At 41.8% G+C, this 12684-nt stretch overlaps 1 protein-coding gene across 3 annotated transcripts in view; it reads left to right on the top strand.

The window, feature by feature from the left end:
• The window catches only part of shroom3 (shroom family member 3), a 42490-nt gene that overhangs the window by 20175 nt on the left and 9631 nt on the right, over positions 1-12684 (top strand). Inside the window, exons 1-10 of one of the 3 annotated variants that reach the window (XM_044144436.1) lie at positions 576-624; positions 4972-5091; positions 6892-7110; positions 8241-8524; positions 8979-9207; positions 9285-9334; positions 10040-10433; positions 10514-10741; positions 11502-11823; positions 11909-12042. In XM_044144436.1, the coding sequence (XP_044000371.1) occupies positions 5048-5091; positions 6892-7110; positions 8241-8524; positions 8979-9207; positions 9285-9334; positions 10040-10433; positions 10514-10741; positions 11502-11823; positions 11909-12042 (1904 nt within the window). In that variant the 5' untranslated portion in view covers positions 576-624; positions 4972-5047. Of the gene's footprint in view, positions 1-575; positions 625-2486; positions 2661-4971; positions 5092-6891; positions 7111-8240; positions 8525-8978; positions 9208-9284; positions 9335-10039; positions 10434-10513; positions 10742-11501; positions 11824-11908; positions 12043-12684 lie in introns of those variants that run through there. The other 2 variants (XM_044144437.1, XM_044144435.1) reach the window with 2 other exon arrangements.

Here is a 12684-nt window from a genome sequence, read left to right as displayed (position 1 = left end):
TCCAACTAAATCCTCCCTCTGTTCGTCTCTTCCTCCTCCTCCTCCTCCTCTTCCTCATCACCTTCAGTTTTATTCGTTTTTCTTTTCTCTCTCTCTCTTATCTGCCTCAGCATTTCCTCCGTTTCTCCACCCAGACTATCTGAGCGCCATCATCTCCTCCCCTGTCTCCCATCTGTCCTCCCTGCTGCTGGACGTCTGATGTTTACTTCACGCTTTAATCATACGGAGGCCTAATGACGCTTGATTGCTCCATTTGCTTAACAAGCTGGGGGTTGGAGCGGGTCGGTCAGAGTCACTCTGGACCGGAGAGGATCCGACTTTGAGCTGGGAAAGTTTTCAGACTCTAGCACCAAAAAGAAGCTTCCTCTTGGAGACGTTGTTGGTATTTCCAAGCAGATGAACTGAGTGACTCACTGGTAGAGGAAGGGAAGTGAAGCGGCGGCTGCAGCGATGGAGCTGCTGGAGGTTTTTTACCGCAGAAAGCTGAGGAAGAAGCAGAAGAAGTCGGCGTTGGGCCGCTCCGGCCAGCTGTTGGGCCAGTCTGACGCTGGCGCTGGGCGGTCTGACAGCCAGCGCCAAGCTGGCCAGCGGCCTGATCTCCAAGGTGCTCCGCTTCACGTCCAGGTAAACGGCCGGAGCCAGGGTCGGACGGAGCCTTTCTGTGGCCCGGAGCGGATCCTCACTGGGGGCCTCCACCCAAACTAGAAACCGATACAATATTCATAATCGATACGATATTTATATCTGTTTGGTTCCTGATAACTGCTCAATAGCTGCGTTTCCTTTACTTTATCAATATTCCGCTAATGTAAAAAAACTTAAACATAATTCTGCATTAAAGCTGCAGCATAAAACTTTAATGAAAAATATTTTTTTACATTTTTGTTTGAACTGTCAGTTTAAAAATCAACCAATTAGAGTCAGAATTGGTTGTTTCTCTGCTGCGCTGCAGCTAGCATAGCCTGTCATCAATGCTAATGCTATTAGCATGGCGGCTAAACAGTTTTCCTATAACTGTGAGTCGCACATTGAGCATCAAGTACAGGAGGTTGATTGACAGCACTAAGCCGTTCTCTCACGATTCATTTCAAAAATACTTTATTAAATACTAAATTAAATATTAATTCATATAATCCAAGATTCTTAAGAGTCGTTTTGAATGGTGATGCTGGGGGAAAGGAGCATCTCCAGTAGCAGTCAAATCTTAAGAAGCTTCTGACTGAAGACTGCTGCTGTCTGATTTACAGAGACGTCATCATCACTGCTAATCCACCTCTTTTTCTTTTGCTGCGTCGTTTGGTTTGAGATGTTGGAGTAGGGGATAAGATCCGTCTCTCTGGGTCCATGAAGCCTCATTCATCAGCTCCTCTGGGATTTGTATTATTTGAGTGCTTGAGATGCTAACCAACTGCTGCCGGTTGTAAAAACAAAACTTCGTTGTCATGGCTACGCATCATAGCAACCAACCAAAAGCTAACGAAGAAAAGTACAAATCCCTCCAGAACCAGAAAGAATAATTGTTTGTTCAAACCTGAAGTGATTGTTCAGATCGAACCAGAAAAATTAATTCAGCAAATTTGACCTTTAATGATTCATTTAAGGGAAGTTCTAAGACGTCCTAGTTAAAGCTGGTGACACAGCAAACATGTGGAGGACGGCGCTCTGCACTGATGGGGTTAAAATGTAGCATTTAGCTAGCATAAAAAATCACTGTCTATTGGAAAACTAGCAACTCTCAACACATGGTGGTGGCAGCATCATGCTGTCAAAGGCTGCAGAAGACATGTCCGGGGTTAAGGGTCATCTCCCTAAATACAAAGTCAGAGGGGTGACCAAAGTCTGGGGCCGAGGGCCATTTGTGGCCCTTGAAATGATTTTGTTTGGCCTTTTCCACAAATCAAGAATGCTAAAAAATTACCAACAAAATAAAAACAATTAATGGGAACTGGTCTGTTTTTTTTACAATACAGTCCGAGACTGGTTTTATGTTTTAGATATTTAATGGTGGTCTGATTTTTTTAAAGTTTTGTTTATAGTTGAGGAGACAAAAGACATTTTTGGCTTTTTCTTTGTAATGAATTTGTTAAAAAAAAGTTTCAACACCACAGGTTTAGATTAAAGCACATTTATTACAAATCAAACTACAGCATTCACTCATGGGCTGAATACAAAAGCATGCCACACTTTTCAGATTTTAATGAGCAAAAAAAGTGAAAGGGAAATGATAATTATGTTTGTTAGTTAAATTCCCAATAAAATTTATTGAATTGTGTTACTGTGGTGTTTAAAAAGTGAAGAAGCTGAAACGTTGTGAATCCGTTTGCAGAATGAACTTTATAATTAGTCATAATTTGAAATCAATCCAACAGAAAGTTGTTTGTGGTAGTTTCGGACGCGCTGTGAGGATGACTATCTGCGCTGATAAAGCGTTTCGAGGTTTTCCAGTCACGTCCTGTCGCTCCCCTGGTGGCTCACAGACTTTAGCTTTCATGCGTCTCCGCAGATAAAACCGCTTCCTGTTTATCTCTGGATAAATGAGCGAGCCGCAGGACAGCAGGAATGTGACGATGGTCAGGGTGAGATTAGCACCGCCGCTCTGATAACGGCGCTAAAACAGCAACGTCTCAGAGGCTGGCTGTTAGCTAAAGATGGCTGCTAAGGTTAGCATACATGAGGCGTGTTGAAGATCTGAGTGAAGATGTGTGTAAAGTTAGACACTCAAACATTAATAGAGATAATTTGGGTTAATTAACCTGTGAGGAAAAAATGGGAGTTCATTATTTAGTTAGATTTTTACCTTAAATACCACAGTTTCAAACGGAATACTTAATTAGCAAGCTACATACATAGCAATAAATATATTAGTTTGAAGCTAAATATTTTGCTTCCTAACTCTTTAGCTGCATGCTAACTACTTGGCTAGCAAGCTAAATGTTTAGTTTAAATAAAACTACATACTTAATTGAATATTTAACTAAATATTTAGTTTGCAGCTAAATATCTAAACAGCAAGCCAAATATTTAGTTAGCATATTTAGCCTCAAACTAGATATTTTATTAGCAAGCTAAATGTTTAGTTTAAATAAAGCTTTATATTAATTGAATATTTAACTAAATATTTAGCTAGCACCTTAGTGAGCTGAGAGCTAAATATTTAGCTTGGAGCTAAATGTTTAAATTGCTAACTGAACATTTAGATAAAAGCTAAATGTTTAAATTGCTAACTGAACATTTAGATAAAAGCTAAATATTTAGCTTGAAGCTAAATGTTTAAATTGCTAACTGAACATTTAGATAAAAGCTAAATATTTAGCTTGAAGCTAAATGTTTAAATTGCTAACTGAACATTTAGATAAAAGCTAAATATTTAGCTTGAAGCTAAATGTTTAAATTGCTAACTGAACATTTAGATAAAAGCTAAATATTTAGTTGACTAATCAATATTTAATGTAAAACATTGATAGATGAATGAATAATGTGGTGAAAATGTGATTTTGATCAATTTAAGCCCTTTGTTTCCTCCTATGACTAAATAACCCAAATTATTCCTGTTATTTCTTGACTCTCCAAACTCTCCAATCTAATGGATCCGGTTTGTTTTGGTTTTCTGAGGTTGGCTGTTCCTGTTTACATTTTTCAACCTGTTAGCTCTGCTTTGTCTCAGATCTTATCAGAGATGCTTTAGCTCACTAACATGACGACTTCAGGTTATTTTAGAGCAGATTGTTTCTCCATACATGTTGCTGTTTCTGGGTATTACGTCCATCAGTTGTTGCTGTTTGCTGATATTTAACTGAAAACATAAATCCTCTTTCAGCTCTGATAGTAAATCCTTTCAGCGGCTGCACTGTAAAACAAATGGTTGTGTGAACGTGGATCTGTCCAGGGTGCAAACAGACAAACGCATTTCAGGAACAGAAAGCGTGACTCGGGTCGTGAGCGTTGGACGTTATGCTGACAGAAACAACGGCGGCTTTGTGACCGGAGCGCTGGAGCGCCGCCACCATGATGTCACCGCAGCCTGCAGTTAATCTAACACGGTGTCCGGCTAACGCTAAGCAGGTTTCTGCTGTGACTGCATGGCGGTGCGTTCACATGCAGGCCTCAGGGCACGACCCTCGTTTACATGAACACTGCAGCTTCTGGGATCGTCACAAGATCAGTCAAAGATTCTCTAACAAGGGAGGAAAACAGACGAGGAAACATTTCAGCTGATTCAGCAGCTGCATCAGATTTATTATTTAATCTGGATTTTAACTACATTTATTTATTACTCCTGGTTTTCTGTGTGCTGGCTCCAGCAACAGTAAGAAAATAAATCTTAGCTGGAATTAAAATTCATTTATGTGGAGGACTAACAGTGCCAAAACCTGATGGAAGGGCGATAAAACCCTAAAGGTCAATAACAGAATTATTAAAGCAAAACGTATAAAAATGTTCAACAGAACAATTAAAAGAATCAAGACAGAAAACTTTAGATGAATAAATACCTCAGGAGAAGAAATGAACTGGATTCATATCTTAAGAAAATATATTCTCAGTAAGGAAATAAATACTTGTTCTGTATGGAGGAGTAACACTGCCAAAACCTGGAGGGGGAAGTGACAAAACAACATATATTTATAACTCTATTAGTAAACTAAAATTTATGAAAAATGTTTAAATGCTCAACCAAACAATAAAAGAATTCAGAAAAAAACTTAAAATATTTGATTTTTTTTCCATCTTTTTTCTAATTTTGGCAGCTTTTTTAGTTTTTCACTCATTTCCAGAACATTTTAGAAAATGTAATAAATTCTTCAATCATGTTGAGGAAAACTTTTTAAATTTCTTTCCTCTTTCACAGGATGCCTCACCAATCTAATACACGTATTTTTTTAATTTTCTGATGAATTTTTGGTAAATGTGACTCCGTACAGCCCAGTGCTAACTGTTAGCGTCGCGTTGTGTTTCTGTGTTTCTCCTCCTCAGACGCGGTGAGTCGGCGTCTCGCCCTCATTCCTGGCACTCCACCAAACTCTGTGACAATCAACCGGACCTGGAGCAGATGGAGACGATGGGCCCCGTCTGGGGCCACAGTTACCCCACCAGGTCAGAACGCCTCATCATTTACCCCCACAGTTACCATAGTTACCCCACCAGGTCAGAACGCCTCATCATTTACCCCCACAGTTACCATAGTTACCCCACCAGGTCAGAACGCCTCATCATTTACCCCACAGTTACCATAGTTACCCCACCAGGTCAGAACGCCTCATCATTTACCCCCACAGTCAAAGCTATTTTGATGTTTTAATCAAAGTTTCACCTCATTGTAAATCAGGGTGTCCAAAGTGTGGTTCTGGGGCCGTTTCTGGACCTTCCACTGATTTTCTGCGGCCCCCCCAATCATTCAAAAATCAGAGTTTGGTTCAATGAAGAGTTTTAATTCATAACCAGGTTAAAATTTTTACCAACATAATTTTCTTACAAAGTTTTTATGTTTTTACAACCAAATTTTAACAAAAAGTAAAACGTTTCCTGAAAAGCCAGATTTGCTGCAACCAAAATCAGCTTTTATTTTAATTAAACTTTGCTAAATATAGCAGGTGTTTTTAAAGAAAGTCACCAAATTCTGCTATTATCACTAAAAATTAATTTATTCAAATGATCCCAAAAAAAAAAAGCTTTTATTTTAAAACAGCAAAATCTGCTGCTGAGTTTTAGTGCTATTGAAGAAAAAAAGGAGGAAATTTCTGCCAAAATTTCTGAAATTTTGAGAAATGGATGAGTTTCAAATTAATTTTTATTTTCTGAGCGTACTTCTCAAACTTTTTAAACAACATTTTATATTATAGTCAAAATTAAAACTAATAGTTTTTACAAAGATGGTCACTAGGAAATGTTTAGGAATAATCTTAGTTTTTATTTCTGCTTTCAGATTTTAATGTTTCTCCATAAAATAACAGATTTATGTCAGAACGTGAGAGAACTTTAACAGAATTAGATGTTAAAGTTTAGAGAAGCTGCAGCTCATCGTGTTTCTAAAAAACCAAAATTAAAAACCTCCTGATGACGAGAACAACCTGAGCCGACAGAGACGCTCAACCCTGCTGCTTTCTAACCACGGTTCATCCAGAACCCTCCTCTTTCTCCTCTTCCGCCTCCTCCTCATCGTCTTCCTCCTCCTCCTCTTCTTTCTCCTCTTCCTCCTCTTCCTCTTCCTGGTTTGGAAGAGAGCGAACAGACAGAATTCCCTGCGGGAGCGGCTGGAAGGCCGTCCTGCGTCCCGCAGCTGTACTCAGATTGTTTTCCGGCCGAAGGAGCTGCTGGGTCAAACTGTGACGTCGACACATTTACATTCCTGCAGCTTTTCAAACCTCCTCACAGCCAGAAATACGGAGAACTGCAGCTGATTATAGGTTATTGATTCACACAAACTGAGAAAACAGCAGAGTCGAGTTTCCACTGGAGAAACAAAACTGTGGAATTTAACTACCAACCTTTATTTTCTGTCCCATAAAAACCCAAACCTGAAATCAACCAAATAAAGTTACCCCTTTTTTATTATTATTATTTATTTAATTTTTTTTTAAATTGGTATTTATTGTATGGCAGTGTATTAGGGTCATTGTAAATAAAATAAAAAACAATAAAAGTTGAAGTGAATTTCCATCAAAAACTTCAGAAATTTACTGATTAAATTTCCTAGAAAAATCATGAATATTTTTCAAGAAATTCTCGATTTTTTTGGAGAAAATTTCAGAGATTAATTTTTTGGCAGGATTTTTCTCCCTTATTTCTCAACACGCTGCAGCAGATTTATTACGTTTGCTGTGTTTAAACAAATCATCCAGTTTTCAGTTCCTGTTGCTATGGTTACGTCAATATTTGTATTTCTTGGCCTCCCAGTTCTTCCACCTCCGACCTCTCCGTCGGGTTCGACCCCAGCGGCGGCTACCTGAGGAAGAGTCCGGACCAGTACAGCTCCAGGGGCAGCATGGAGAGCCTGGACCCGGCCCAGTCCTCCCATCACCACCCAGTGACGCAGCAGCAGCTCCCACTGGGCCACCGCGGCCAGACTGGGCCCAACCCGGCCTACTCGTCCTGCCAGCAGCTTTCCTCTGCCAGGTCAGGAACCCGACAAGACGAGATCCTGAAAACCTCTAGATCTGAACACCAGCAGGGTAACTGGGTAGAAACCAGTTCCATCCACTCAATTACAGCTTTAATTAAACTACAATGAAGAGAATTAAAACATATTTGATCTGATTGTGACTTGAATGTTACAATAATCATAAAATTATAATCAACTAGTAACTTTTACTTTAGTATTTTTATTAGGAAGTTTTTCTATTGCGTAAAATTTCTGGATTTTCTTCCAACTGAATGAAAAACAAACATTTCAACCAAAAACAGAAACACCTGGAGTCTAGTCAAAGTTTTAACTTTTTTATTGAATTAAATTTATTTTTAGGAAAAATTTTATTTTATTTTATTTTGTTATTTTATGTTACTTATATGAATTATTGTCATTTTGGTCCTAAAAATACCAAAATTATATTTAAACTTAACTTTACATTTTCATCCATCTGATTATGTAATTTTTAAATTAAATAATTGATCATTTGATCAGTTACTCAGTACCTGAGTAGAGTTTTTACCAAATATTTTTTTACTGTTACTTGTTGTTCTGCTCTTCCTTCAGTTTAATCTTTGGATTCTCTGTTCATCCAGAGATTATTTACTTTAATTTGGTTGTTTTCAGTGGTGGATAAATTATATCAAGTAAAGTAAAAATATTCCTAGAAGTTCATTTTGTTTCTAGAAGTTACTTTAGTAACTGAGTGAATGTAGTTAGTTTCCTCCATCTCTGGTTGTTTTCTTGTTGCATTAATCTATTATCTAAAATATTATCAGGATTTTCCAGATTTGATCAAATCAGACATGTTTGTTTTTATTTTAGTTTGGTCAAAGTTCTGCTTTCCTTTTACTGTAAATGTGAGAAAAGAAACATTTTCCTGTCTGGTTGAAGTTTATGAAGCAGTTAGACAATGATTGACACTCGGTGCTCATTGATCATTAACTGCAGGTAAAATAAACAGATTTCCTCGGCAGCAGACAGAAACACAAGAGGTTTATTAATATAGAGCATCAGGAAATCATTTAGCAATAACCTCAGATGAGTTTCCTTCATGTGATTCCAGTTGTATCTTTATTTCTGAGTTGAGCTTCATGTTGAGCGTCTGTTTGCGCTGCAGGTCGAACAGCATCGACCACCTGCACAGCAAGCGGGACTCGGCCTACTCCTCCTTCTCCACCAGCTCCAGTATTCCTGAGTACCTGGCCTCCACGCCCTCCTTCGGCCCGGAGCGCTCCTGCTCCCTGGACGCCGTCCCGCAGAGAGGCGCCGGCAGCGCCGAGATGCTGCAGGCCGACATCCGATACGTCCGCGCCGTCTACGACGCCCAGCAGGGCCTGACCCAGGAGCAGGAGCTGAACTCGTCCAGAACCGGGCCCAGGGCCGGGCCAAGAGACCTGCAGGGTGCGCAAACACTTTCTGAATTTAACCTTCAGCCTTTGTATGTGGAGGGAATCAGAGTTCAGTGTTTGTGATCGATCAAGAAAACCTTCAGGAAATTCATTTATCTCAAAAAAATGGAAAATTGTCTCGTTATTTAGAGGAATTTAACTTGGAAAAAATGCATTTCTCAACTTCTACATGTGTGAATTAGACCAGAAGGGGGCAGCATTGCACTAAGTCAGCCTGGAGTCTGACAGAAATGATTCGTAGAAGAAGAAGTGATTTAATCATTTGTATCTGGAAGACAGAAAAGAATATTTTGAATTTTAAAACCATTTATTTCCAGTCAGAAGTTTTTTTCTCCAGTTGTTGAGCCTCTTATAAACATTCTGTTTCCATGGCGTCCTGCTATGAATGCTGGGAGATGCAGTCCGTAGAGTCCAACAGTTTCCTCATGTTTCTGTTGGTGCTGCAGGCTCAGTGGGCGGGGTCTGTTACCGCGGTGCTAACGGCAGCAGAGGCGGCGGCCCGGCGTCTAACAGGCACAGCGTGGGGCCCATCTGGGGCCAGGCGGCCAGCCGCAGCTCCTACGAGAGCCTGAAGGTGGCGCCCGCTCCGCCGAGGCGCAGCGACAGCTACGCCGCCATCAGGAACCACGAGAGGCCAAACTCCTGGTCCAGTCTGGACCACGCCCGGTCGCTGCGGTGAGTACGGTCCGCTAAGCGTCGCATTTTGTTGTGAGGTCAAATAATCAGGTTTTATCTTTGACCTTATCATGCAGGTCTCTGCAGAGCAGCTCCTGGCATCACTCCAGCGGCCCAGTGGCCTCAGGTAACAGACCCATACTCAGAGCAGTTCTTGTGGTTCTGTGTGGTTCCACTGAGCGGAACGGATCAGCGCTCAGATCGATTTACTTTGAGAGACACAAACTGCAGCACAGAAAAATCACTGTTTCATGTAAATGAGGTCTTACAACGAACAGCGGAGCAAAACTACACATATGGATCCGTTACCGTGTAAAACCAGGCAGTAGGTTTGTGGCTTCGGACACAGAATGTTTCCCCCCAGTGTTTTATAAGCCTGGAGGGCTGCCAGGCTTTACTTGCCCCTCCAGACTAAGAGTCGATTGTTTTTATTTAGTTTTTTTTAACTCCAGTAAACCTGGACCACATGCGTCTCCACTGCACTCCGCTCTGCTGTGCACTTCACCGGCAGAGCTCAGTCACTCCTGAAGGTCCAGAAAACTCTGTTGCTGACTTTGCTAATTGACGACAGTTCGGCTAATAGCGTCAACGTCTCACCAAAACTTCAACAGAGCTTTAGAGCTTTAAAATTTATTTAAAAAGTAATTTAGCAGAAGCTAAGTGCGCTAACTGTTTTGAAGTTAGCAGAAATGTTAACGTGCTAAACACAAAACTAGCTCTGTTGCTAGCATGTTAACAGTGCTACCAGCGACCAGCTGCCAAAGTTCACATCAGATCTTTGACGGATCGTCAGCCAGAAGTGACCGACCGTCTCGTCTCCGTTTGGTTTCAGTGAAAGCATCGTTTGGCGCCGAGGGTCCGCTCCACACCGTGGTGGAGAAGAGTCCGGAGAGCAGCCCCACCATCAGGCCCAGGCAGGGCGCCGGCTTCTCCCAGCCCCCGTCCCCAACCGGGCCCAGCTCCCCGCCCAGCCGCCTCATTCTTCCTGCCAGCGTTTACCCGGTTCCCCAGCCAGAACTTCAGTACGCGCAGACGCCCGGCTCCGGTCCCGGTCCGTCTGGAGTCTTCACGGCTCTGACCAAGGAGAGCAGCCGGCAGCAGGCGGTCCGGGACGAACGGACGACAGAAAACGGCCACCAAAGCATCGGGTCCTCACCGTATTCCCGCTCCTCGTACTCCGGACCTGGGTCCGGACAGCTCAGGTCCAGACCGCCCGAGGCGGACAGGTAACCTTTGACCTTATGTTCCGACTCGTTTCCTGGTTTTGGATGTTTCTGCTCATATTAACGAAGCCTTGTGTTTGTAGTTGGCACCAGCAACCAGAGTCGAACGCTGAAACCCACAAGCAGCACGTGAAAACCTCTGGAGGCGGTTCTGAGGGTCCGACTGGAGCCCAAGGACCTTCCAGGAACCTCAGCCAGAACCTCAACGATTCTCTTCTGAAAGGACAGCCAGAGCAGAACCAGGTCCACTCGGTCCCAGACCTCAGAGCCGCGACCACACAGAGGAGGAGCGAGTCCAGAGACAACAGCCGGTACAGCTGCTCCGTCTAAACCACCGGGGCCCAAACACTGGCCCGGGGGCCACCGGCGGCCCGCTGAATGATTTCATCTGGCCCTCAACTGCAGTTAAAATATGAGGCTAATTTGTCCCATAAATGCAGAAAGAGACTTTTAATTTGTAATCAGGGTAAAAATTGTTATCAATGTAATTTTCTTACACAGGAAAATATAAAATACAAAACAAACTTGTTGTTTTTTAACAAAGTTTTAACAAAAAGTAAAATCAAGTTTATCCAAAGACTTTTCCTTTGCTGCACCCAAATCAGCTTTTATTCTTTCCAAACTTTGCTAAATATACCAAGAGTTTTGAAACAAAGTGACCAAATGATGCAAATAATAAAAGTATTCAATCGAGTTCAAAGAAAACCAGAAACTTTTCTCTGAAAATCTGCTAGAAAAAGAACTAAATTTGTCAAAAAAAAATTATTTTCAATAATCTCATAAAAAAAATAATCTTATTTTTAGGTTAATATCAGAAATGTTGTAAAATAATTTTCAGAAAATTTCCAAATTTCCTGAAAATTTTTGACATTAATCACAAAATTTCAGAGTTTTTGTTAGAAGTTTAATCATTTTTTTCCATCTTTAATTCCCCAATCCGCCGTCATAAAAATCCATTTCTACTTATTTTGGGATAATTTCCTAATTGATTTTGGATCGGGGCTCTTTGACCCACTTGGTGAAAAGTTTGAACACTTTCCTGAAAGCCGTTTATTCTGGTGTTGTCTTTAGACCCAGAGACCCGCCCATCGTTTCATCAGAACCGGCCGGTTGGACCCAGGTCGCCCAGGGTCAGGTACCGCCCAGCTCAGCGCCGCATCCATCCGCCCAGTGGAGCCACAGAGACCCGGACAGCGATCACCCTCTGACCCGCCTGGAGATCGCCCTGGCCGAGGTCCAGCGCTGCTCCGTTCCCGACGGCCCAGACGGCGGCCAGAGTCCGGCCCGCAACCTCTCGGTTCTGGAGAAAGTCAGTCACTTTGAGCGGCGGAGAGACGGAGGGAAGCAGCGCAGCTTCAGCACCAACTCCTACTGCAAATCCTCCCATCTGGGGGTAAAAAACACCAAACTCTCCCCTCCGCTGCCTTTCTGCTCCCAGACTCTGATTCTAAACTTTTCATTTTCTGGTTCTGGTTCAGATGACCGATAAAAGTCGCAGTTCCCCCTGTGGAGCCGAAGACCTCAGAAATATGCTGGAAAGAAGCACGAAGGGGAGCAAAGCCCACAGGACGATGAGCTACAGAGGAGGCAGCAACGAGTACATGAAACAGAGGTACGGAAGCCTGGATGGACAAACAGGAGCAGCTCTGCTGTTGGGTTCAGCCAATCAGCAACAAGGAAAATAACTGGTGCTTCTTGATTGGCTGCTTTCAAATCGCATTCTGCTTTAGCTTCCCAAACTTTCTAATGTTTCACACATCAATTATGAACATTTAGCAAATAAATGAAAGGTGGATGTTGAGATGTTTCTTTATTTCTTCTACTGATCTCAAATTATATTGACCCAATTTTTACTGTCAAGTCTTCCAACCGTTTCTATGGACAATGAGCAACATCTCCCTGCTGGAGGGCAGAAAGCTGCTAGCTAACAATGACTAGCATGTTAAGCTAACAATGTAACACGTTAAATCTTAAATATGCATTTGATATAAAAAATAAAAATGGACGCAGTGCTTTGCTACTAATTGTCAACAATAAGAAAACTTAGAAAACAAGGTCAGGAAAAAGTTTTAATTAAGAAAAAATAGTGAGGGAGAAGGAAGTAGCTCAGTTATGCTAGCTTGACTATGACAACTGTAACATGTAGATGTGCTGTGGGATTCGGTGAGTTTTGATTCAGTTAAAACATTTAAATAAAGGCGACCAAAACACCAACTCTGACACCTACCAGTATAGCAGGTGTTTAAATTAGCTA

The sequence above is a fragment of the Gambusia affinis genome, linkage group LG17, assembly GCF_019740435.1.
Source record: "Gambusia affinis linkage group LG17, SWU_Gaff_1.0, whole genome shotgun sequence".
Classification (NCBI taxonomy): Eukaryota; Metazoa; Chordata; class Actinopteri; order Cyprinodontiformes; family Poeciliidae; genus Gambusia; species Gambusia affinis.
This window is presented reverse-complemented; position numbering and strand designations above follow the sequence as displayed.